The sequence below is a fragment of the Eptatretus burgeri genome, chromosome 3 (genome assembly GCF_056783735.1).
Source record: "Eptatretus burgeri isolate ZD-2024b chromosome 3, Ebu_testis_v1, whole genome shotgun sequence".
NCBI classification, from domain to species: Eukaryota; Metazoa; Chordata; class Myxini; order Myxiniformes; family Myxinidae; genus Eptatretus; species Eptatretus burgeri.
The window spans coordinates 35,243,552-35,270,278 of NC_140963.1; the positions used below are offsets into that span (position 1 = coordinate 35,243,552).

Sequence of the window (26,727 nt, forward strand, 5' to 3'; positions counted from 1 at the left end):
ATCTGGATTCGGATCTTCACCAAAACTGAATCATTTCTTCCTTGTCACACACCCAACGTGTCCACCAAGTTTCGCTCGAATCCGTCCACAACTTTTTGATATATCGTGCTATACAGTATATCGTTTTTGGCCCGATCTCTCAATGGTGAAGAATCACTTTGAAAATTCTAGTAGTCGGATCCGGATCTGGATCTTCACCAAAATCTAATCAGTTCGTCCTTATCGCACACCGAACCTGTCCACAATTTTTTTTGAGATATCCTCCAAACAAACAAACAAACAAACAGACAGAAAGGGGTGAAAACACAACCTCCTTCACCTTCGGTGTCTATGCACCCCAAGAAGGACCCTTAAATGTAACTTAGTGAATTTCCTAGTTCCTCGCAAGTTGCCCATGGCCGGCACAGGAATCCAAACGAGGTAGGGATTTAGGCGGAAAAAATGCAAACTGCGTCTTTTGTTATTGATCCAACAAGCTGGGAGCAATAATCCACATTTGTTGCCACATCTGATGCAATTTAAATGCTCTAATTGCGGCGAGGTGCTCCTTTTGAAACCGTCTGTTCAATATACCGTATGTAGCTTTTTGATGCCGAGAGTCCGTAATAACAATGAGTATTGGTGTCGAAGCCAGAGACCAATCGCAAATTAATAGGAGGATTGCTGTGAATGCAGTCATTAGGAGTCCTTGATTGATTGTGAAACACATGACGTTTTGCATACAATAATCATGGCTCACCTGGTGAATATTTATCCAGCAACAGTAAGATTTTGATTTGAATTAATGACCCTTGCAAAGCAAGGCAAGGGGCTCGAATAGCAAAGGTAACTCAACAGTCATGAGACATGGCTCGTACCCTCCCATTTTCACTCGTGCCTATAGTGACCGAAATGTCATGCATGGTTTACCACTCTCTTGTTTCTACTCCCACATTCCCCTACTCCCCACTACCCCTGGTGTTACCACATTCATGCAAAGAAAACAAGTCGATGTTTTTGAAAACATCTTTTTTTTTTTTTTTTTTTTTTTTTTGCTAAACGTTTTGAAAAAGAGATTATTTGTGATGCTGAATGGGTAGGTGGTTAATCAAGGCTTTTGTTTCTCTGTCCATTGCATTCCCCGCTGCAGCGAAAGGATTGGAATGGACAAGGCACTACAGGACCTTCAACACCACCTCCAGAGGCTACAGACCATTGAACAGCATTACAACTCACAGATCAAGAACATAGAGTATATATATACTCCAAGGCATCCCATGATCCAAAAAAGAAGCGACATCTCTGAATTTAAAAAAGAATGACTGTAAACTCTCTGACTGTTCAATAATTATAATCAACCGCTTCATATGCTAAAAAGTTATAATTTATATAAAATGTGTTCTCGTGAATCAACTAACCCATTGCTTGTTTTTTTTTTTAATCTGATAGGACTGAAGAGGAAAGGCAGCAGAAAGGCAGAAGAGATCTTCATGATCTCGAGGTCACACTTGTAAGTTATTTGGTTCCTTAAATCTGGAGGTCCTGGTTTAGTTGACTCGGTTTTATGTTTTTGTTGTTCAAACCCACAGTGCTCCTGATTGTCTTGCCAAAGTAAAGGAATGGTAAATGTATTCTTCTCATCCTATATGGTCAATTTGGAGAGCTCATGATGTTTCTTTTAGAAAATCACGAACATCATCCTTGCAACACATGACTCGTGTCAACAAGTTTTCTTATAAACTCCAAAGCATCAGGACGAGCTTCCAGCTTAGGCTGATATTTTTACAATAATTTTTCTCATTCAACGAGTGCCACAACATGATAAAACCTTCATTGTATCAACCTGCATACAAAAACACTTATCATGGAAATTTTCATCATTCTTCATCATCATATTCTTAATCATTCATCAATATTCATCATCATCATCATCATCATCGTTCATCAATATTCTTCATCATATTCATCAATATTCTTCATCATCATCATCATTCATCAATATTCTTCATCATTCATCAATATTCTTCATCATTCATCAATATTCATCATCATCGTTCATCAATATTCATCATTTATCAACATTCATCATCATCATATTCTTCAACATTCATCAATATTCATCATCATATTCTTCATCATATTCATCATTCATAAATATTAATCATCATATTCATCATCGTTCTTCAATATTCTTCATCATATTCATCAATATTCTTCATCACTCATCAATATTCATCATCATCATATTCTTCATCATATTCATCAATATTCATCATTTATCAACATTCATCATCATCATATTCTTCAACATTCATCAATATTCATCATCATATTCTTCATCATTCATCAATATTAATCATCATATTCATATTCATCATCATCATCGTTCATCAATATTCTTCATCATTCATCATATTCATCAATATTCTTCATCATTCATCAATATTCATTATCATCATCGTTCATCAATATTCTTCATCATATTCATCAATATTCTTCATCATTTATCAACATTCATCATCATATTCTTCAACATTCATCAATATTCATCATCATATTCTTCATCATTCATCATATTCATCATTCATCAATATTAATCATCATATTCACCATCGTTCTTCAATATTCTTCATCATATTCATCAATATTCTTCATCACTCATCAATATTCATCATCATCATATTCTTCATCATATTCATCAATATTCATCATCATCATATTCTTTAACATTCATCAATATTCATCATCATATTCTTCATCATATTCATCATTCATCAATATTAATCATCATATTCATCAATATTCTTCATCATTCATCATATTCTTCATCTTCATCAACATCATATTCTCTTCATCATTTATCAACATTCATCATCATCATCATCATCATCATATTCTTCATCATTCATCATATTCATCATTCATCATATTCTTCATCACTCATTAATATTCATTATCATTCATCAATATTCTTCATAATCATATTTTTCATCATTCATCATATTCTCTTCATCATTCATTATCATTCATCAATATTCTTCATCATTTATCAACATTCATCATCATATTCTTCAACATTCATCAATATTCATCATCATATTCTTCATCATTCATCAATATTCTTCATAATCATATTCTTCATCATTCAACAATATTCTTCATCATTCATCAATATTCTTCATCATTTATCAACATTCATCATCATCATATTCTTCAACATTCATCAATATTCATTATCATTCATCAATATTCTTCATAATCATATTCTTCATCATTCATCAATATTCTTCATAATCATATTCTTCATCATTCATCAATATTCATCATCATATTCATCAATATCACATTCTCTTCATCATTCATCATATTCTTCATCATTATTCATCATAATCATACATCATTCGACTGTGGGAGGAATGGCCAAAAACATTTCTTCTTCCATTTTTCAATTGCTGAAGACTCCACACATTTTTCCACAACACTGCAGGCAGATAAAGCAGGAAGTTGGAATTTGACCTAAGCACTGCACACAATAACTTACTCTTTTTGAAAGTGTTGGTGGGTCTTTAACGCCTCCATCCAGGATAGCATGCTCTGTATTCCATGACGCAGCATTAACTGTGGAACACCAGGTTTAATTACCATTTTCATTTGTTGGGATAAAGTGAGTTATGCAGCCACGGTGAGCATGACGGGTGAAAAAACATGTGTATGGTTCAATCCCAAGTGAAAAAGGAAAAAAAAAAAACTTGTGAGTAATCAATCAAAAACTTGTGAGTTAATTGTGAGCATGGTGTCCATTGCTCATTGTTATGGAATAAAATAATGTGGTGAAGAAACTAGAGCAAGGCCAACAACAGTGTTGGTTTGAGGGTGGGGGGGAGGGGGTAGACCTTCCTTTTGCTACCTCTGCCCTTATACTGTATGTGCATTATATATGTGTGTGCTGTGGCAGGCAAAAGAACTGGAGTCTCTACACCACCTACGAAAGACCTTCATGAATGATCTGCTGAGTCGAGCAAAAAAGGTCCGAAAAATACCAGCATGATATTAAGATGTTTTGTAGAAGTACCATACCTGCATGCCACAACAGAAGAGCCAATCTTCTTGCAGTGAAGTGCACTTTATGAATGACAGTCATTCCAAGTAGAATAACTGCTTAAATACATACATTAACAGTCCACCTGGAGGAATGGTCTTAAATAAATAAAATAAAGTTCCTCCACTCTTTTACATCAGCAACATGTAATGTTGCCTTTTACCAGTGAGTCGTACCAAAGATTTTTGAAATGGTACGTGCTGCTTCCTTGCTTCATGCTAAGCATCTAAAAGATATAGAGCACGGACAACCCACCATAGGTTAGCAACCATTGTGCAGGCTTTATGGACCTAACGGCGTTCTCCTGCATTGACATTTCTTGCAAGGGAACTCCTATTATTAATGGCACTTCACTCACTGCGCAGATGACTGTTTCTGTTGCCCAATCCTTTTGCAACATCACAGTGCTGCTCTGGCATTCATCTCCAGGCCAATTTACCATCTTTGGCCTTGAACCACCGCTCACTCGTTGATTACAGTATGCTCGCACCTATAGCGTTGTGATGCTTGCTCTTGTCTCTCTCATGACATGGCTTTTGAGAATTAGCATCGGTAGTCACACAGGGTGTGAATTGGCCTTATTACCTTCGCAAACTTCGTTTGACGAAGCTATTGTATTGACAGCTGTGTATTTAATTATTGGTAAATATGTGTGCGGACAACATTGCGCAAAAACTGCTGGACCGATTTGCATGAAATTTTCAGAGATGATGTGCAGTTACTCAAGGACGCCAGGCGAAGCTTTTGGGAACAATCGGATCAAAGGTCAAGGTCAAGGTCACAAAAAGGTCAAAATCGTTTTTTTGCGATTAAAGTGTCAATTTTGTTCCGATTTAAATCAAATTAAGTCCAAAATGTTCAGTATTCAAATCCAGATCCACTGATATAGCGTATGGTATAGTGTTTGTAACCCTAGTTAGTCTGTGGAAGTCAAAGGTCAAGGGGGTCACCAAAATGGAGTTTTTGATTGGGAAGCGTTGTGGACAACATTACACAAAAACCACTTCGCAGATTGTCATGAAATTTTGTGGATGTGTTTGGCATCACGAGAGGACAAATCGATTAGATTTTGGGAGCGATCGGATCAAAGGTTAAGGTCAAGGTCACAAAAAGGTCAAAATCGTTTTTTCGCGATTAAATTGTCAATTTTGTTTTGATTTACAGCAAATTAACTCCAAAATGTTCAAAATTAAATTCCCCATCCTCTAATATGACACATGGAATAGTACTTTTGTCACCCAAGGCAGCGGTTGGGGGTCAAAGGTCAAGGGGGTCACACAAATTCACATTTATATCGGAAAGCGTGGACAACTTAACGCAAAAAAACAAAACGCAGAGAGGTTTTAATTGTTTTGGATTTGTTTGGCATCATGAAAGGACAAATCCATTAGATTTTGGGAGCGATCGGATCAAAGGTCAAGGTCACAAAAAGGTCAACATCGTTTTTTCATGATGAAAACGGTTAATATGTTTCCGATTTACATCAAATTAACTCCAAATTGTTCAGTGTTCAATTCCCCATCTTCTGAAATGACACAAGGTATAGTACTATTGTCACCCTAGGTAGCGGTTGTGGGTCAAAGGTCATGGGGGTCACGAAATGCATATTTGTATCGAGATGCGTTGTGGACAACTTAATACAAAGGTAACTAGTGGCTGCGGCGAAGGTATGCGCTCTACGAGTGCTCGTTCTAGTTTTACCTTGTGCCACTCACTTTCTCTTTTGGAGTTTTGTCTTTATTTGCACGTATACCACTTTTGCTCCAAAATGTTCCTCCACAACAAATTAAAAAATATATCAAATGAAATCTCATATTTCAGGCAGATGCGGAGTGCAAGCCTCCCAGGAAGGTGTCTTTACTGGCTGCCTCCTCCACCACAGAACTAGAGAAAGACTTACAACAGCTGAGTAAATTTCACCACAACGTAAGTGACCTTGTGATCATGTTCATCAGCAAACCCTTATCAATAATGACTGTCATATACGAACTGGTTTTACTGAAGAGATACAGTAGTTGACATCCACGTCTTAGCATAAGTTGTTACTGCTGTTAAAGACGGGTCACAAACAGAACAGGTGGAACAGGTCCCACAAGGAAATGGAAGAATCGACAGGCTGCCAACATCACCGATCGACAGTGAGAAGAGAATGGGTTTTTATGTCACATAACAATCGATGAAAAATGATGCTTCAAAGCCTAAAATCTACAGTACCGTCAATTAAAAATGATGACTAAGATGGTACACAAAAATAAGGAATGCACTTTCACAGTGTTTACAATTGCTTTTGATGATGCCTCCCAAGTCCCAAGTCGTTTTCAGGTTGTCCGTCCGGCGGTGTGTTGATCCGTTATTGAGTTGTTATTTTTTTTGCTATCATGATAACTTGTGAACCACTGAAGGGATTTCAACCAAGCTGGGAACAAATATCCTATTAATTTGCAATTGATCACTGGCTTTGACATCAATACAAATTTTTACAATGGACCCAAGGCATCAAAAAGCTACGTAGATCAAAAACAAGCAGTTTCAAATGGAGCACCTCACCATCATTAGAGCATTTAAATTGCATCAGATATGGAAATAAATGTGATTTTTTTATTTTATGAGAGTTAACACATAGAACGTACAAGAAGGGGAGCAAGAGACAAGGGGGGGGGGGGAGGGAAGGAAAAAAAAAACAGTGGGGAACAGAGATGAGATCTGTGGAAGGGAGAGGGACAGGGTGGAGTACATAGGGTAAACAAGATGGACACTACAGGGACTTTCAGGAAGGAAAGCAGGGAATTTTAAGGAGGTGGGTTTGGGGTGGATTAGCAGGGGTATAAAAGATCATGGTTTTGGATGGGGGAAGATAAGAATTGGTGGTGAACAGCTGTTTTGAAGACCTGGAGGGAAGAGTGGGATTGAAGAGAGTGTGGGAGTTTGTTCCAAAGGTGGAAAAAGAGGAATGAAAGAGTGAAGGTGAGCAGCGATTCTTGGTTTTGGTAGTTTTACCAGAAGGGGGTTGCTGGCGGATGTTGAGCACCCTGCGGAAATATATCTCAGACAGAGCGGGGAAGGGGGGGGGGCGAGACCAGAGAGGAGACAGTAGAAGACAGACAGACAGACAGACCACGGACCTGCCTGCGGTGATGGAGTGAGAGACGCAGACTCAGCCTCACCGCAGGAGATACCAAAATGATCCTAAATGTCTTGGTTTCCACAGCGTGAAGCCGAAAAAGGTGAGAGGTGGGAGCACCAGCCCAGAAGGGAGAGCAGTACTCCATCAGGCTGTGGATGAAAGGTTTGTATGTGGTCAGGAGCGCCTGTCAGGTCAGGTTCGATCTATGACCTGCTACAGGTACCATGTAAACCTGTACTAACCTGTTCCATGGTCGGGTTGTCGGCGACTAAACCGTCTCCCCCACCAGGTTTTCTGGTGAGGATGGTGTTTGGATATGGACACCCAGCAGGATTAAAAACAAAACCTGTCAAAGGGCGGAGGAGCTCCTTGTGAGCCAACGGCCATCCATATCTAGTGCCCAACTGTGTCTGCGGACGTCCTCCTGCAGTTGGGTTACTTCTTATTAGGAGGTTGGTGGCAGGATTTGCACTCCGGCCACCGTAAAACCCTTCATTCCGCAAAACGCAAAAACGCAAAAAAATCTGAAAACCCACTCCGTGGGAGTACCTCCTGTGCAGCTTCCCTTCGCAGGGCAGCTCACCGGATGACGGGATTGGGGCAAAGCCTTCGGGACCCCCAATCTTTGATAGGAGGGAAACCACGGGGTAACATCCCTGGGTCAGATTGCGGGAGAGTGTGTCGGAGTGGTGCTGAGGTGTCGTCCACCAGACGGCGGACGACACCTCAGCTTGGGTTAACCTGAGGCGGTCCCCTCGGGTGGGTGCCTGGAATGTCCTATCCCTAAGAGAGGATGATCACCTGTCTCTGTTATCATCTGAGCTCAAGCGTTTGGACATCGGGATTGCAGCTCTCTCTGAGGTTCGGAGACCGGATTGCGGCGAGATAATGGTGGGTGGTTACACCTACTATTGGTCTGGTCGCTCTGATGGTTACCATACCCAAGGAGTTGCTGTAGCTGTGTCCAATAAGCTGACCCCAATGATAATTGAGGTAACACCGGTCAACGAGCGTATTATGAGATTAAGGATTCATCACTCCTTAGGTGTCATTTCCCTGGTCTCTGTTTATGCTCCGACTGAGGCGAGTGATCCCAGCGTGAAGGATGCCTTCTACGCCACACTCGAGTCTGTGGTTGATCAGTGCCCCAGACGAGATACACTTCTAGTCTTGGGGGATTTCAATGCATCGACTGGAACTGATAAGGACGGTTATGAGGTGTGTGTTGGTCCCCATGGGTCAGGAACTATGAACCAGAATAGCACTAAGTTCCTTGACTTTGCAAGAAGTCATGGACTTAGGGTGGCTGGTTCATGGTTTCAGCACCCACAAGCTCATCGCTGGACTTGGTATTCCAACGCTGGCGGTGTGGCAAAGGAGATTGACCATGTCCTCATTGATGGTCGTTGGAGGATGATCCAGAACTGCAGGGTCTACCGGAGTGCTCAGTTCCTCAATACTGACCACAGGCTTGTTGTAGCAACTCTAAAGCTGCACCTTAAATCCTGGAGAATGGTACCATCCCAGCCGAGGCTGGATGTTGCCAAGCTCAGGGATGAGAGAGTAGCTGAGGAGTTTGCGAACAGGCTGAGTGGACACTTGGGGGTCTGGGTGCTTTGGGGGGTCCTGAAGAGTTGTGGAGCGCCTTCAAGACCACCGTCCTTGATGTTGCCGGTGGATGCCTTGGAGCTCACCGCAGGGCAAAGAAGAGTTTTGTCTCTCAAGGGACACTGGATACCATTGACCAGAGTCGCAGGGCCAGGCTGAATGGCAGAGCTGAGCTGTTCAGGGAGCTGAGGCGTAAAACTGTACGTGCACTGAGGGTGGACAAGGAGGCCTATGTGCGAGGAATCTGTGAGGGGGTAGAGCATCACCTGTGGACAGGTGATTTTCGTCCCGCTTACAGGGGAATTCGCGCATTACGTTCATCCAAGCCCATCCCTCGGAGCACTACAGTTCGAGCAGACAGTGGTAGGCTCTTGACAGAGGAGTCTGAAGTGAAGGCCCGCTGGGCCGGTTACTTTGAGCGGTTGTACCAGGCTGATCCCCCAGCTGTCGAGTTGGACGTCAAGGGTGTTACAATCCCTGTTGCTGACCCTCGAATCAACTGTGGTCCACCTACGCTTGTGGAAACATGGGCTGCGGTGAACCAGTTGAAATGGGGCAAAGCTCCAGGGATCTGTGGCATCCATGGTGAACTTCTCAAGGCTGGTGGAAATGCTGCACTCGTGTCGTTGCATGCAGTTTTGTGCTCTGCCTGGAACACAGGCATCATCCCAACTGACTGGAAGAGGGGCCTTGTTGTCCCTCTCTGGAAAGGGAAGGGTGATCGCCAAGACTGCAACAACTACCGAGGGGTGACGCTGCTCTCAGTGCCGGGCAAGGTCTTTGCTCGGATAATTCTCGATAGGGTTCGCCACCATCTGCTTGAGCACCAGCGTCCAGAGCAGTCAGGCTTTACACCAAAGAGGTCAACGATTGACCGTATCCTTGCACTTCGTGTCCTCACCGAACGCAGACGAGAGTTTCGGCAGGGGCTGCTTGCAGCCTATGTTGATCTCTGTAAAGCGTTCGATTCAGTGAATCGGGACGTCCTCTGGAGCATTCTTGGTCTTCGTGGGGTGCCACCAAAACTGATCGATCTGATGTCTGAACTCTACTCTGGTACTGAGAGTGCTCTGAAGTGTGGTGGTACCATCTCTGACTTATTTCCAGTTGTTACTGGAGTTCGTCAGGGATGTGTACTTGCCCCCACACTTTTCAGCACTTGTATGGACTGGATTCTAGGGAGGATGTCGGAGAGATCAAGTTGCGGTGCGTCATTTGGGAATGTCAAGATCTCGGACCTTGACTTTGCAGATGATGCAGTCATCTTTGCGGAGACTTTAGACATCCTCTTGGGGGCCCTCGAGGTGCTGAATGAGGAGTCGGAGCCGTTGGGATTACGGGTTTCTTGGGTCAAAACTAAGATCCAGGCTTTCGGTGACATCTTGGATGCTGCTGTCCTGTCTGTGTCTGTTTGTGGTGAGGATGTTGAGGTCGTGGAGAGATTCACTTACCTTGGCAGTGATATTCATGTCTCTGCTGGCTGCGAGTCAGAGGTCAATAGACGTCTGGGTCGGGCCTGGGGAGTCATGGATTCACTGGATCATGGGGTGTGGCGCTGCCGGTACCTATGCGGGAGGACGAAAGTCTGAGTCTTCAGGTCCTTGGTACTTCCAGTCTTGCTCTATGGGTGCGAGACTTGGACTCTGACCAAGGATCTGAGACGGAGACTTAATTCCTTTGGTACCAGGTCTCTTCGGAGAATCCTTGGCCATCGCTGGTCGGATTTTGTGTCCAACGAGCGGTTGCTGAGAGAGACTCGGATGAGATTTGTTACCTGCATAGTCCGTGAGCGTCAGTTGCGGCTGTATGGACATGTGGCTCGTTTTCCTGACTCTGATCCTGCTCAGCAGATTCTCTCAGCGAGGGAGTCTCATGAGTGGAGGAGGCCAGTGGGTCGACCACGTGCCTCATGGTTGCAACAGGTTGACCATCATCTCAAGGAGATGGGGATGGGCCTGGCATCTGCCTGGGGGATGGCCAGACGGAGGCCCCTGGAGTACCGGCGGAAAGTGGAAGCAGCGACGTGCTGTTCTGGCACATGCTCCCATACCTGACCTGAGGAGCGCAGGTGTGCCAAGGATTGAGGGAACTCCCAGGAAGGTTTATGATCCCCCCAAAAAGGGTCAGTTTGTGTGCATGGGCACATCTGGCAAAACTGCAAACACCAACTGACCACACTGGTTATCCCCACACAGATGGAAACATCTCCCAGGAATCCTTTTTGTCTTGAGATAAAATCCAACTACTTTGAGATCTTTTCCTTGCCCCTTGGGCCTTATCGATGGCATTGTAAAGCAAATGTTGATTGGGAATTGTGGGTTAAATTCAAAAGGATAATATAATCAGATGGTATAATTGGTATTCTATGTCTGAACACACATCCTATCTTGGTATGGTATCCTCTACATTTCCCAGTTATGATTGGGGCCTCCAAGACACGGTCCAACAATCTTTTTAATGATGAACCTTGTCACGTTGCACAGTTCTGGGGGATGAAGATTTCTCAGGAGCATGATGGGACAGCCAGGTTTCAAAAATTAGATTTTAGTCTGGAAACCAGTAATCCTGATGGTGTTGGAGTTCAGAAATTCCACACGGATAATTCACTGCATTATCCATATCTGGCACTGGATCTATAGATTTGTAAGATTTTTCTGGTTCTGGTACGTTATTCAAATTTTTATCATCAATCTTATTCATCAATATTAACACTTTGAGGGGTTAAGATAGCCCTACCACAGAGCCAATCGATTTTTTTTTTCATCGTGATCCTTGACATTTGGAAACACTTTCGTCATTAATTATTCTTCATTGGTCACATTTACACCTCCAGAGGGAATTGTAATTTTCTAAGATTCAGAATTAAGTGGAACTCTTCCATTCCCATTGTCCAGGAGCAGACTTGCAAAATTACTGACTTCTGGGTCACCTGATAAATGAACCCTCATGTTTGTTGATGGCTGTAATTTGGAAACAACCCTCCACAAATCAGATTTCTTCAAGCAGGCATTCACTTCATCAGCTCTTGTTCCACTTTGAATGACTGGAATCATTTGATGGAAGTCTGAAAGGATCAGTGGCATTCCACCCATTATGTTTTGTTTACAGTCTGCTTTAACAGCTTCTCCTTTTCTGTGAGCCATCGTGCAATCCACGTGACGCGGTCTTACTGGCGGTGTGAACTGTAGCCAATTAATCTCTTAACAGTTCTTTATAAGAATCACAAAATGAAGCAGCTACCGCAGCCGGAATCCACCCCTTGCACACACGATCGAGACAAAGGGAAATGACAGGACTGAACAATTGTCGGGCAAACCCGGCGAGTTATGGGGGCGATGGAAAGTTATGTTCACTCCAGACAGGAACAAACCGCCGTGGAGGAAAGGGAGAAACGCGAGACTCCGAATGGATGAGGCATAGCTGGCTAGGCTCTCAGGAACTCCGATCATCACAGCTATCGTTTCGGTGTCTCCCAGATTCTACTCTCGCTTTCTTCTTCTGTTTATTAAATTATGTATGTATATATGGTGTAACGTTCCTTCTCTGCACTGGATTGGTCTGTAAAATTGAGAATCAAATTATCTTCCTGTCCTTGGTGGCAGTGTAATCCGATGGAGATGTTGGGGGCTGTAGCTCTGCTAAGCTCATACCTAATAGGCAGAGTCTATGCAACCAGCACTGTTCAGACCAACGTTCGTACTTGAGGCAGTGCTGTCTTAAACTTCAACAAAAGATAGTGAAACTTGTTGATTGCCACCTTAGTTTACCTTCTGAAAACCTTGCCATTATGCACTGACCAAATTCCAAATTCGTGCTCGGCTTGAGAATGACTACAACTTCTCTGTGCAGGTTATGCAAGAGAACCGGACACTGAAAACAAACATGCCATACCTGCAATCTCGCCTGAACATAGTGGTCGGGCATGTTCAGAAGCTGGAGACTGCACTGGAGGCTGCGCACAGTGAGGTAGAAAGCACATGTGAGCGAAGACGGCAAGGCCTGCAACGGATTCGGGAAATGTTATTTGCACGGGGCACAGTCGGAGCTAGCGCAGCCGCAGAGAAGCTACACTCAGCACAAATAGGTAAGAAGCTGCAAAAGTAGGTCAGGTCAAGAGTTTATCTTTGGCTAGTCAAGTGTTGATTCTTCTGTTTACAACTGTTTATCTCAAAACATAACAGAGCTTATAGATGTTTGATTCATGTGTGATGCCATTTCTTACAGCAAAACCAATCATACCAGGTCAGAGACGCCTGCCATGGAAAGGTCTGCGTTCTGTCCCTTCTGCTCCAGCAATTTACTTCGGAACAGACTGGTCGAGTAAAGAACTGCTATGATGCATTGATAATTCCTCACATGAACAAGATTGGGGAAATATGAAATGCCACCTTCCAAAAGAAGAAATAAGATGCACTGTGTAGGAAGTTACAGTGGAACGAAAATAAATACTCATCTCTTCTATTACTAAAAGGATGTGTGTGTGTGTGTGTGTGTGTGTGTGTGTGTGTGTGTGTGTGTGTGTGTGTGTGTGTGTGTGTGTGTGTGTGTGTGTGTGTGTGTGTGTGTGTGTGTTGGTCGTGTTCTCACCATTTTGCAGGTTTCAGGAGGTGGAATGGAGTCCTTCCAGTACTCAAAGTATCCACCTTTGTTTCGGTGAAGGATGTCTTGATTCATGGGCTAAGTTGTGAAGTTATTTTGTTCTGACGGCTCTTTTCACGATAGTCACCGGGCCAATGATTGCCTCCAACTGTAGTTTGTTTATAGTAATGTTCCCATGGATGGTTTGTAGGATAAAAACGGTACCATTTGAAAGCTAATAATCAATTTACTTGGAACAAAAAATTGTGCCTCTAATTGCAACAATTCCTGTTTTTAAATAAAGAATTGGAAGTTACTGTAGGAGTTTGAATGGTACCATTTTTATGACCCAACGGCAGCAGGAACCCTTTAGAATAAAGCATGACAGACATGGAAGGAGCACACGAAATATATATATATATATATATATATATATATATATATATATATATATATATATATATATATATATATATATATATATATATATATATATATAGTACTTTCCTTCTCAAAGCAATCGAAAAAAAAGAAGATAAAAAGTAAACGGAAGGAGCACACAAACAACAACCACAGCCACAACAATAACTGTGTTATAAGAGATCCCTTTCCTCATGTTTCACTTCATTTTACATCATCGTTGAGATTCATCGATAGATATGTAATACGTTTATGAATACAACATCTTGTCATTTGATTAAACCAGTTAGCGAAGAGATGAATAGGCACACCTCGTTTTGCTTAAAGGAATGCTGTGCACGAGCTTGACAAAGAAATAAGAAAAAAAAAAAGTCACGCATGATAAAGATAGAGAAAAATTCCAAGTCAAATCACAAAATACCGAGTCAATTTGAATCATAATGTGTGAGGTTTAAGCATTAGATCAAAATAAGTCAGGGAAACCATTATATCTAACAGTCATAACGGATCAGTGGCCTCGTCAATATGTTACTGTGTAGAAGAGTCATGAGTGAGGAAAAGGATGGACAAATATGAAGCACACGCACACACTGTTATTATTAGATTTTATTACATGCCAAGTCCCAAAAATAAACCAGCTTGGGTTGAAGTACACTTGGATAGTGATTAATTTCATATTAAGGCACCATAAATCTATAATACAATGGATGATCAATGAAAATGATGAATATAATGCAAACTTAAATTTCTGTGCACTGTATACAACTACGGCAAATCTTGTTTCCCTTAATACCTTGTAAAATGCTCTTTTTTTCTCTTTTGTTAAACTATGTCGAGTACAAATGACAATTTCAACCACCAGCCCTCTTCAGATGCATTGAAGAAACTGCTTTCTCAAAACTAACATTTACAAACTAATCGCAGATATTTTCTCACATTTATCCCCAAAAAAAAGTTTCACTTCTTGACAACGTCAAAGCTGACCAAAGTGATCAGCTGTATTGGAGACTGTTTGAATGTACTCGTGAAGCTTTCGATGCCTTGCAACATGGCTTGCTTCACGTCACTTGTTTTCATACCCCCAATGCCTTCAACACAGCGCATGTATGGATTCACATTATAGTGTGGCTCTCGGAGCCAATAATTAAAATGCAGCGAACACATGGGAGAAAATAAAGAAATAAAAACGATTCGATTTAAAATAAACATTGTAGCTGATATTAAAGTAGAAAAAGGTTAATTCACCTGTTCCAAGGAAAGGAAATGACACGGACGTAATGGCGTTTTGTTTGCAAAGCTCCAGAACGTCATGAACAACACATTTCACTGCAAGTGTATCACGGTAGAGTCCCACAACATGGATGATTACTTTACAGTTTAGAGATCCTCCTGTTGTACAATGTATAATTTTACACCCCAAGGAAAAGGTTCCTGCAGACACAACGCACAAGAAGATTTAAGACGAGGATCAAAGTCTGCATCACAACTGACATGTAAACAAAAAAAAACAAAAAAAACCCCCCAAAAACAAGGGTTCCTTTTAGTGTTTAAAAAAAATGCAAGAACAAGTTAAAGGCAGAAAAACAAATTCATCACAAGGAAATATATTCAGGGGGAAAAATGATACAACAATGCACTTCAAACAGGACAATTCTGGAACAGGTATCAGCTTTAGAAATCTGCCTCTCAGAACAGAGATTGTGTTTTTTTATTTTTATAAATGTATATGAAATCCCTGGACACAATAGTTTTGATAAAACATTATTTTCTTGTGTTCAGATAACTTTGAGTTCAGTGAAGACTTTTGTTGCAATGCAGATCATCGAGTGAACAATTTCAGGGTTGGTACAAAAGTAATGCCTCTCATATATCCATTTCCTTTGTTTTCTGTGTGTGAATTTATTTTATAAAGTATCCATCTTCTTCACGTTCATATTTTAATACTCCCGATTATGTTACCGATTGCCATCATGACATATTTTGACATTTTTGTCATAGGTGGCAATAGTAACAATCGTATGAAAATGTCGATGTTGGAGGTAGTTGTAGAATTGTAGCGTGAGTGTAATTGTGTATTTTATTCGTTGTGGGATTGAGCCGGAAAAATGTCAAAAAAATTTGTGATTTCAATCCGATAAAGGATTGTGGTGTTGTATTGTGGAATCATTCCTCTGTTGTCATTCCTTCCAACCTTGTTTGGTTGTTTTTGGGGGATTCCATCCCTTCATGTTTTTTTCTGACTTTTTAAACTCTATTTTCCCCGATCTGGATGCCAATGACGTCAGCAACCAGCAAATTATTTTGAGCAGCATTTGTTTGGAGAACCCCCTCCCTCCGCCTCCCCCACACCCCACCCACCCGGAGAGTCCCAAAATACTAGCAGTCACAACAACTTGCAATTTGAAGCCATTTGTATCCATCGAGCATGGTGCACCGAACCTGTGCCCATTTTGTGTGAAGCGTAATGTGTCCATCTTCTAATAAAGCTGAATTTCTCTGTGTATGCCTGGTGTTGGCTTAATGGTTAGGGTGGTGGGCTTTGGATCCCAGGGTCCTGAGTTCAAATCCTGCTCAGGTGTTGAATTAAAACCAGGTGTGGTTAACTCGGCCTGTCATTCTTCTGAGGTCGGCAAAATGAGTGTCAGCATGCTGATATCCTGTGTCGAAGTGGCGACCCATCCAGGATTGTGCCCAAAAGCCAAGGAGACTGCTTTAACAGCACCAATGCTATGCACAGAGTATGGTCCCAATCTCCTCCTCCTCCTCCTCCTCCTCCTCCTCTCTGTGTCCAAAAGGAAGATTATAATACTTGCTGCTTTTTTTTTCATTCTTCCAATGCGTCAGAATAAACATATAATTAGACAGGATTGATTTAACCACAAAATATAATCACAGAAACCGTGGTACAATGAAGTGCAATGCACGAGTAAAGGATCACACTGATGAGTACCTAATTTGAGGTGCACGGAGCGTGAGTAGAAGAAACACAGATAGTAACAGAATGCAGAAATTTGAAAGACAAATGGAGGCACACTACCCACACCACATGCGCACATGGACTATGCAGGTAACAAACACTCACTCCCTACAGGAGCCGTCAAGGGAGTCATGTTAATGCCTAATTTACTCCAAGGGGTCCCAGGGTTACACAGCCAAAAAATGGTTGCAATCGGTTCAGCCGTTTTTGCGGTACCTGGGAACAGACAGACGGACAGATGGACATTTGGTGAATTATTAGTGAGGTAACCAGAGAATTAGAAAAACATAAGTTTGATTGAAAAAAAAGGGAGAGCTTGAGAAGATTGTGTGCTCTGCCTGAAGGCAGATCCTTGGCTGCTTGACAACGATAATACATGATGGTTTGCCATTACCTTCCCAGGTCAGGTCATGTATGAGAGCATGCGCCAGAGCAGCGCGTTTCTGCGTACATTTTCTGCCGGTACTCCAGGGGCATCCGTCTGGCCATCCCCTAGGCAGATGCCTGGCTAATCCCCATCTCCTTGAGATGCTGATCAATCTGCTGCAACCACGAGGCATGTGGTTGCCCCATTGGCCTCCTCCATTCATGAGGATTCCTCACTGAGAGAATCTAGTGAGCAGGATCAGCATCAAGGAAACGAGGCACATGTCCATACAGCCGCAGCTGATGCTCACAGACTATGCAGGTAACAAATGTCATTTGAGTCTCTCTCAGCAACTGCTCATTCGACACAAAGTCCGACCAGCGATTGCAAAGGATTCTCCGAAGAGACCTCGTTCCAAAATAATTAAGTGTCCATCTCAGATCCCTGATCAGAGTCCAACTCTCACATACGTAGAGCAAGACAGGAAGCGTCAATGACCTGAAGACTCTGACTTTCGTCCTCCTGCACAGGTACCGACAACGCCACACCCCATGATCCAGTGAATCCATGACTCCCCAGGCCCAACCCAGACGTCTGATGACCTCTGGCTAACCCTAACCCCCTCTAGCAGCATCATCATCCTGAGCTGTCTTGTATTTTATATTTATGTCAAGTTCTACATCCACATAATTTTAACCAACACCCTCCCCCTCTAACAGCATCATCATCCTGAGCTGTCTTGTGTTTACCTTCACAAACTTTGTTGCGAAGGTTATGTTTTGATCGCTGTGTATTTATTTATTTATTTATCTATTTGTGAATATGTGTGTTTGTTTGTTTGTTTTTCGCATAACTCCAAAAGTATTGAACTGAATCGCAGCAAATTTGGTGGGATGATTGGTTATTATCCGAGGAACATTTGATTAGATTTTGGGAGCGATTGGGTCAAAGGTCAAGGTCATGAAAAGGTCAAAATCGTCTTTTTACCATAGCGCGGTCAATTTGTATCCAATTTGCATGCAACTAATGCCAAAATGTTCAGAATTCAATGCCCCATCTTGTAATATGTGACATGACACAATGACGTAATAACCCTTATGAGCGGTTGGGAGTCAAAGGTCAGGGGGGGTCACGACATTGCAAAATGTGCGGTTTTAGTCATAACACGGTCAATTCTAATCCGATTTGCATGAAACCAACATCAAAATGTTGACTGTTCTGTTCCCCACACTCCAATACCAATTACAAAATTAAGAGTACAAAGGTCAAGGTCGAGGTCATGAAAAGGTCAAAATCGTCATTTTGCCATAGTGCGGTCGATTTTTATCCAATTTGCATGCAACCAATGCCAAAATGTTGTGAATTCAATGCCCATTCTTGTGATATACAATATGACACAGGAAATTTTATGTTTTTAAGCCATCATAACACATATGAGATGGCAGATGTGGTATGGGATTAAATACCCTCACAATCAACGGTTTCTGGGGGGGGGGGGCAAAAAGTAGCGTTGGCGAAGGTATGCGCTCTACTGAGTGCCCGTTCTAGTTTATTCAATACGAACTAGTACGCAATTTATTTATCCTCACCCATCTCGCTGTTTTGTAATATATTTAAAAGGTAAAAGGCTTGTGTTTTTGTGTATTAGGGTACAAAGCCAACAAGGCTGGGTAACCTATTGTTTTTCTTCTGTTTATTATGTTTCTTTTTATTCTGCTGGCAATTTTCAAGTTTTATTTTTTCGCTTTTAAATCCATTTTCTCGGCAACCGTTAGTCCGATTGACACAATTTTCACCATAGTATTGTTACGGTTGCGGAAATTCACAGATCACCATTCAGGTTCCCCGAAGATCAGTTATGTCAATAAGTGTGTGTCCAGGTTAGATTTCCCCACCGATGTATAACGGTATTTATTCGTGTGCCGGGCTGTGAATCTTGAGGTAGTGTTATTCTTTTCTATCTTTATTTTAAACAATCATTTCCTCACCACCTTCTCCACAACCACCAACATCTCACCAGCATCTCCACAACACCGCCATCTTTTCACCAGCAACAACATCCTCAACAAACAACATCTCTACAAACAAAAAGAACAACTCAACAGCTCCCGCCCCGATATTCTGGAAAGCCACCCAAAGAAAACAGATATGACGGTTGGAGCGGGGCCCTCAAAAAGGCGTGTAAGCATGTCCCCATTGGAGATCCCAAGGATTTTGCCCCGCATGCCGGGAGGAAAGGGGGAGGGGCGAACGCCCCGGGGCGATAAAAAGCCGCGTTCACTGGCCGAAGAGAGAGTCGAGTTGGTAAGTCAAGTCAAGTTGTTGGGCGGAGGAGTGGAGTTCGTTCGTTGTTGGAGCCAGCCAAGTCACCAAGTCGTTGGTTGGGGTTCAGTGTTGTTGGTCGGTGGAGGCAGTCGAGTCGGAGTCGGCAGAAGTCGCCAGCCGGAGAGAAGTCGCCAGCCAGCTACATAACGGTCCGAGCGACGCTGAGGAGTGAGCGGGCTCTTAAAGAGCATCAACTCGAAAAGAGCAAGGCCCGTTCGCTCCTCTGAAGCGTCATCGGCCAGGCCCGATTGACCAGGCCGCGCTGCTAGGCTCTGGACCAACCAAGCCGCCGTTACAACAGCTGCCGCTTTGACGATGAGACATACGGAGTGTCGCCGACCAAAAGACCCATCGAGTCGCCTCAAGGGCGACAAAGGTAACTTGCCCGGCTTCGCGGAGCTCCTTCGGTCATCCCAGCTCCGAGGAACATTAAAGGCTTACGAGCCCAGTTCTATCTTTCTTTTCTGGGGTTTTTGCATGAAAGTTGGTTTTCACCTCTATCTGTCTGTTTGTTTGTTTGTTACTTGGAAAATTGAAGATTTTTCAAGTATATTGGTTTGTCGATTTTGTTATCGTCTGTCTGTCTGTCTATTTCTCGCCTACAGGTTATATTTTCAAACCTATCTTCACGAAACTTCACCACATGGTCGAGTTTGTCAAAAGGAAGAAGCCTATTGTTTTTGAGGTCAAAAGGTCAAAGGCCCATGGTCAACAACTAAGGTGGTATTTCTACAATCCTCAATTTTCATCCGATTGACTTGAAATTTGAAGAAGATTTATATTTCAGGTCACTCGATTCAACCACCAATTATTTTTGAGGTCAACATAGGCCAAAAGGTCCACAAATAAGGTGGTATTTCTAAAATCCTCAATATTCATCCCATTGACTTGAGTTGCATATTTGGTCATTGAATTCAACCACCAATTATTTTTGAGGTCAAATATGTTTTATGGAATTTGCAAGTGTCGTGCCTCTGCACGACGTCGTCTTCTTGTTTGTCTGTCAGTGTGCAGGATATCGCAAAAAATTGTGGACATATCTGGATGAAATTTGGTGAGCAGGTTGGGTGTGTGACAAGGACGAACTGATTAGATTTTGGTGAAGATCCGGATCCGACTACAAGAATTTTTACAGTGATTCTTCACCATTGAGAGAAAGGGCCAAAAATGATATATAGCACGATATCTCAAAAAGCTGTGGACTGATTTGGATGAAACTTCGTGGACACGTTGAGTGTGTGAAAATGAAGAAAAGTTTCAATTTTGGTGAAGATCCGAATCCGGATCCAGATCCGAAAATTTTAAAGTGATTCTTCACCATTGAGAGATAGGGCCAAAAACGATATATTGTGACGAATTTGGAAGCCTTGTGCACACAGACAGACAGCCGTCCCCCTATAGCTCAGTTATATCGGTAAGTGTGCGTTTCGAGTTAGGGTCCCGTCCCTTGTTTAATGGTTAATTAAATGTCCATGCGCTGCGGAGTTATTTTGATAGTTAGGGTTTTCTTTTACATTTTTACACCCCTTATAACTACAACACGCCTTCACCTCACTTCCTCACACTGACGCCATTGCCTACGTGCATGTCAGCACGTACATGGGCGGAGTTCACGAGGACCTGACGTCACTCTCGCCCAATCAGGGAGATGCGAGCGAGTTCCTCGGCGGTCGTCCAATGACCACAGCCCACGCAGGATAATGTTCCTCTGCCTGTTTGGGGGGTGGTCCGCCGTCACGGACGCCCCCCCCCCCGGCCCAATTAACGGACTTGCCGGCTGTTTTGGCAAATGACAGAGGCGACGAGCGCATTTTGCGCGCCAAAACCGTCCAGTGAGGGAGAGCGAGGAGTGAGGAGGCGTCCTCCCCCCCCCCCACCCCCAGACAAGTGTGAATAAGGTTGCTGCGCGATCGGACAGTGGGAGAGTTTTGGTTGTCGGGACGAGCGCGAGAAGAACAAGGGGAATTGTGTTTGGTCCGTTCGAGTTCTGATCGCATCTCGCTGGCTCTTCTGATCGCATCTCGACGCTGGTCTGGTTCGCTCGTCTCAGCCAAACCGCACGAGGCGGGAAGGTCCATGTCCTTCTGGGTATGTGTGTGTGTGTGTGTGTGTGTGTGTGTGTGTGTGTGTGTGTGTGTGTGTGTGTGTGTGTGTGTGTGTGTGTGTGTGTGTGTGTGTGTGTGTGTGTGTGTGTGTGTGTGTGTGTGTGGTGTGTTATTTGTGGGCCCGTCTAAGTAGAAATCGTTAAGCTCTTGCTCTTTGTACATTGCATGATTATATTCGGTGTTAATTCTGCTACGTGTTTCCCCTTTTCCCTATTGTAAGTAAATCCCCTGTTAAATGCATCAGCTCGTTTTTGTGTTTTCCTCATTGGTTTAACACGGTGCATGTAGGGGAATTAAAGAAGGCCGTTGTTGCCGTAGTGGTGTATTTGGACCGACGGGACCTCGGTGACCATCCGCTCGGGTTACGCACGGGTCGAGCATGGAAACGACTCGTCCCGTCGAGGGTGTGAATACTCGGAAGTTCGCCACGTGGGCCTCGAGGTATTTTGAAGTTTGGCAAATAACCCTGTACCACGTGGTTGATTTATTGACGATTCACGGTCCTGTAAAGGACCCGTACCCTCGGAGTTTCCGAGAGGTAGGTTCTACATTCCAGGTGTTCGGTAGAGTCGACCCGACTACTCCACCTCGCGGTCGTGCTCACAGCCGATGCCCGGCTCCACAACAATATAGCATGATATTTCATTTAAAAACGTATTGGGGCCGATATGTTCTCGTGGATCAGGCATTACGTGGTGGAGATATGTGCTCCACCGAGTGCCCTTCTTGTTTTATAATCTATTTTATTTAAATGTTTATTTCAATTGTCATGTAATGTGTTTATTTCTGGCTGCCACCCACCTTCCTCTGCATTTCCTTGAAGCCGAGGAACCGAACCCCCCCTTTTCCCATTGGCCCTTGGTTTCCAAGATTGCGGTTTTAACCATCTTGGCATTTTCTCATCTCCTTTCCTTTCCTTCTCTGACCATCCTACATTCTCTTGTTTTCCTCAATTTACTCCCTACCTATACGTACACAACAAAGACACACCTCCATTCCTATCCTCTTTCCTTCTTTTGCTTTTCTCAATGTTGACATTTCCAATTTCCTACCGTGTACGTGTAATAGGTGGCTTATAAAGGGGTTACATCATCACAACTATTTACATGAGGAGGAGGTATTGCATGATTTTCTTGAACAATAGCATACATATGGGATATGGTGAGGTGAATTTAGAATGGTCTTTTCAATAACTGGTATGACCCCCCTGTGAACCTTAATTAAAACTATTCTGGGCCCTTTTCTTTCGTAAATTATGCATTTTGTCATACCTTACAATCGACGAGGCCTTGTAATCCACGACAGACATGTTTCTCACTTCACGGCAGACGGTGGGTTTTACTGGAGAGTTTCTCACTCTTGGCATGCGTAAATAGCATTCAACAGGTTGTGGTATATTGTGCTTGTATTTTTTTAATCCAATGAATTTCGTTTTTGTTATAGTACGGGTACAATACCCAAGAGAGAATGTCGCTTCTTTCCGTCAAAACCATTGTAATTTCTTCAGCCATTATTGTGCTCGGCTGGATGACATCTAACAATTATGTGGTTTTTCGAATTCTTGATTTGGTACTTTAGCGATGTATTTTAGCGTCTTTTTTATTATTGTTCGTTATGAAAACTTTGAAGAATAAAATGTATGGCTTTTAAAGGCTTATGACCTCACTTGACAGGACTTTTTAAGTAAGCATATCATGTACACATTTAATGGGGCAGACATTTTTTCCCCATACTATTCCACATATGGAGTACTACCATGTTCTATGACAAAATAAAACGACGAGCTTCCTCACCCAACACACAAATATACCAGAAGTGTGAAAAGCAATGCGGCAAAAGCATAATGTAAAACATCACGATTAGTCAAAATGACAATTTAAGATATTTTAAATCAAAGATTTTACTGAATGAGATTCCTTTAATTTTTTTTTATCAAAATGTCTGCTCATGCCAATGTAAGGAAAGAAACATTCTGAAGGTGAGCTTCTGGTGAATATTGTAAGTCGACCAAAGAGCATTCCAAAAAATACGACACAACGGATAGGACATTGGAAGGGGAACACACCAGAGAGGAAAGGGGAGGGGTGGACTCAGGATGAGAAAGGGGGCAGGACACAATATAAAAGGGGGACGGGACACATGGGATAAGAAAGGGGGACGGGACACACGGGATAAGAAAGGGGGACGGGACACACGGGATAAGAAAGGGGGCGGGACACACGGGATAAGAAAGGGGGACGGGACACACGGGATAAGAAAGGGGGACGGGACACACGGGATAAGAAAGGGGGACGGGACACACGGGATAAGAAAGGGGGACGGGACACACGGGATAAGAAAGGGGGACGGGACACACGGGATAAGAAAGGGGGACGGGACACACGGGATAAGAAAGGGGGACGGGACGCACGGGATAAGAAAGGGGGACGGGACGCACGGGATAAGAAAGGGGGACGGGACGCACGGGATAAGAAAGGGGGACGGGACAGACGGGATAAGAAAGGGGGACGGGACACACGGGATAAGAAAGGGGGCGGGACACACGGGATAAGAAAGGGGGACGGGACACACGGGATAAGAAAGGGAGATGGGACGCACGGGATAAGAAAGGGGGACGGGACACACAGGATAAGAAAGGGGGACGGGACACACAAGATAAGAAAGGGGGACGGGACACACGGGATAAGAAAGGGGGACGGACACACGAGATAAGGGGGACGGGACACACGAGATAAGAAAAGGGGGATGGGACACACGGGATAAGAAAGGGGGATGGGACACACGGGATAAGAAAGGGGGAGAGAACCTCCTCCACACCTGCCTCTGTCTCTGTCTCTGTCTCTGTCTCTCTCTCTCTCTCTCCTCTCCTCTCTCTCCATACCCCTTGATATTACCATCAGCGAAACAATGGGTTGTATTTGCAAGTAAGAAATAAAAGTCAGCCCCAACTAAGAATTCTGATTCCTTGTCTCAAAACAACGATTTAAACCACGTAACTTAGAAACTTCCTTTTCATTAATATTTTCACTGAAACCTGATTCAAACCCAGTCATAAACAAATTTTACAGAGATATGCAGGATAAAGTAGCAAGAGTAGAGTTCTCAAACGCTAAACCTAAATCCTCCAATCTTGAAACATGTATCCCATCCCTCTTTCCACAATGCCATTCTCTGTTTTGTTCTTTAAGTTACAGCATTCGTGGCAAGTGTGATCCGTCCAGATTGAGAGCTGTGTCTTCTTCTTCTTCTTTCGGCTGCTCCCGTTTGGGGTCGCCACAGCGGATCATCTGTATGATCCGCATACTGATTTGGCACATGTTTTATGCCGGATGCCCTTCCTGACGCAACCCTGGTCGCCTCTTACGACACAGGGATATGGTACACCTATTTTAACCGGGGTATACACCGGCCCAGTATACTGGTACTCATTTCGCCGACCTCGGAAGGATGACAGGCTGAGTCAACCCCCTGGTGTATTAATTCAGTGGCCCAACAGGGCTTGAACTCAGGACCTTTTGGATCCCAAGCCGCTGCCCTAACCACTGCGCCAACACCAGGCTCAGATTGAGAGCTGTGTATGGAACGAATTGTTTTATTGACTGCAGGAAGATACAAATGAACAAGATTAATACAAACAAAACAAAACAAAATTGCAAATGCCTCATTTTACATACCATTTTTTTTGGCTAGAAATTCTTGCTTCACCTTTTCCCCTGCTGCTTGCAAAATTGCAGCAGAGACACCTGTGAAAAACACAGTGAAATGACGCACGGGAGGACTCAAACATCACTTACATTTGCATTTCATCATTTTAGCTCTACTTCAGTCATTCTTCGTAGCTGTGAAGTATAAGAAAAGCCATCAAGTTGACCACCTTTCATACCACCACAAATGATGACAAAGATAGGAAGGTGAAAAAAACAAAAAACCTCACAGAGGACGACATTTGTGGCAGAGTGTAAAAAGGACACGTACCTCCAATGCTCATACAATGATCAGTTGAGTTGACAATGGCATCACTGTGTTGTTGTGTAATGTCTCCATGGATAGTTTTAACCAGAATATTACTTATTAAGAAATCATTTCTTGATCTTGGAGAAAGCATGAGATCGTTTCTCCTGTGGATACCATTGTTGGACGACGTCGAATGACTTCCCATGGGTGAAGGATGAGATGAAGTGGAATCATTTCCTGTCGAAACACGGTCCCAATTCCAATTGCTTGAAATACAGAATTGTAAAAGTTTAAGCTCCGCTAAATCTCAGCACAGACTAATGAAAACCACTGAAATAAAAGTAAACTGCATAATGCAGAGCAACATAGTTCACGAGACAAAATCACCTTTTAAGACTTTTATATAGCTCTACTTCCACCTAAAATAGCATGGGATAGTCCTATAATTCTGGACATTTGTGTCAAATAACACAATTACAAGGGTCGGTACAAAAGTAATGCCTCTTATTTATCTGTTTATTTTCTTTTAATGTTACCTTTTCTCTCCTATTGCTATTCATTTTCTTTTTTGTATAATATAGTCGAGGCTCGTGGAAGAGTTAGTATACTGAACGGATCAGGACGTAACAGACAAAAACAGTATGCAAAACACGCATGCATGGGGTGGACACGATGGACATAGCGGATGTATGGGGTGGACAAGATGGATACAGAAGGAAACTCCAAGAAGGGAAAAATGGAAAATTGGAAGGAGGGATGTGGGTGGGGTTAACGAGGGTAGAAAAGATGATGGTTGAGGATTGGGAATGATATGAGAAGGTGGTGAAGTTGAGAATATGATCCCAGATTTAGGTAGTTTTTCCAGAAGGGGGTTGATGGTGGGACATATGAACCCTGCAGAAACCTTGTGGGGGGGGGCACAGAAAGAGCAGAGTGTGCAAGACCAGAAAGGAGGTGCGAGAAGACAGAGAAACCAACGACAACCAACCTGTCTGCGATGGTGAAGTGAAAGACCCATTGACTCAGCTTTGGCTTGGGAAACTCCAATGCTCTTGAAGGTCTTCGCTTCCATGGTGTCAAGCTGAGTAAGATGTGAAGCAGGGGAGCCAGCCCAGACTCCATTAAGCCACAGATGAATTGTAAGTGAATCGGAGTTCAAGTGTGCCAAGGAAGGACTTTGTACGACAGAGG

General features: G+C 43.1%; 2 protein-coding genes across 11 annotated transcripts in view; one reads left to right on the forward strand and one right to left on the reverse strand.

Annotated features, from left to right (window-relative positions):
- The window catches only part of LOC147029672 (kinesin heavy chain-like), a 74,129-nt gene extending 57,818 nt beyond the window's left edge, over nt 1-16,311 (forward strand). For 2 of the 5 annotated variants that reach the window (XM_085872883.1, XM_085872888.1), the window contains 6 exons: nt 1,130-1,231; nt 1,429-1,489; nt 3,935-4,006; nt 5,900-6,004; nt 12,660-12,894; nt 13,035-16,311. In XM_085872883.1, the coding sequence (XP_085729009.1) occupies nt 1,130-1,231; nt 1,429-1,489; nt 3,935-4,006; nt 5,900-6,004; nt 12,660-12,894; nt 13,035-13,147 (688 nt within the window). In that variant the 3' untranslated portion in view covers nt 13,148-16,311. Of the gene's footprint in view, nt 1-1,129; nt 1,232-1,428; nt 1,490-3,934; nt 4,007-4,783; nt 5,860-5,897; nt 6,005-12,659; nt 12,895-13,034 lie in introns of those variants that run through there. The other 3 variants (XM_085872884.1, XM_085872885.1, XM_085872887.1) reach the window with 3 other exon arrangements.
- LOC147029674 (protein mono-ADP-ribosyltransferase PARP14-like) overlaps nt 14,400-26,727 on the reverse strand; it is a 111,091-nt gene continuing 98,763 nt past the window's right edge. For all 6 annotated transcript variants that reach the window (XM_085872880.1, XM_085872882.1, XM_085872877.1 and 3 more), the window contains 4 exons: nt 25,558-25,773; nt 25,257-25,325; nt 15,054-15,239; nt 14,400-14,896 (listed from right to left, as the gene is read on the reverse strand). In XM_085872880.1, coding sequence (XP_085729006.1) covers nt 14,766-14,896; nt 15,054-15,239; nt 25,257-25,325; nt 25,558-25,773 — 602 coding nt within the window. In that variant the 3' untranslated portion in view covers nt 14,400-14,765. The remainder of the gene's footprint in view (nt 14,897-15,053; nt 15,240-25,256; nt 25,326-25,557; nt 25,774-26,727) is intronic.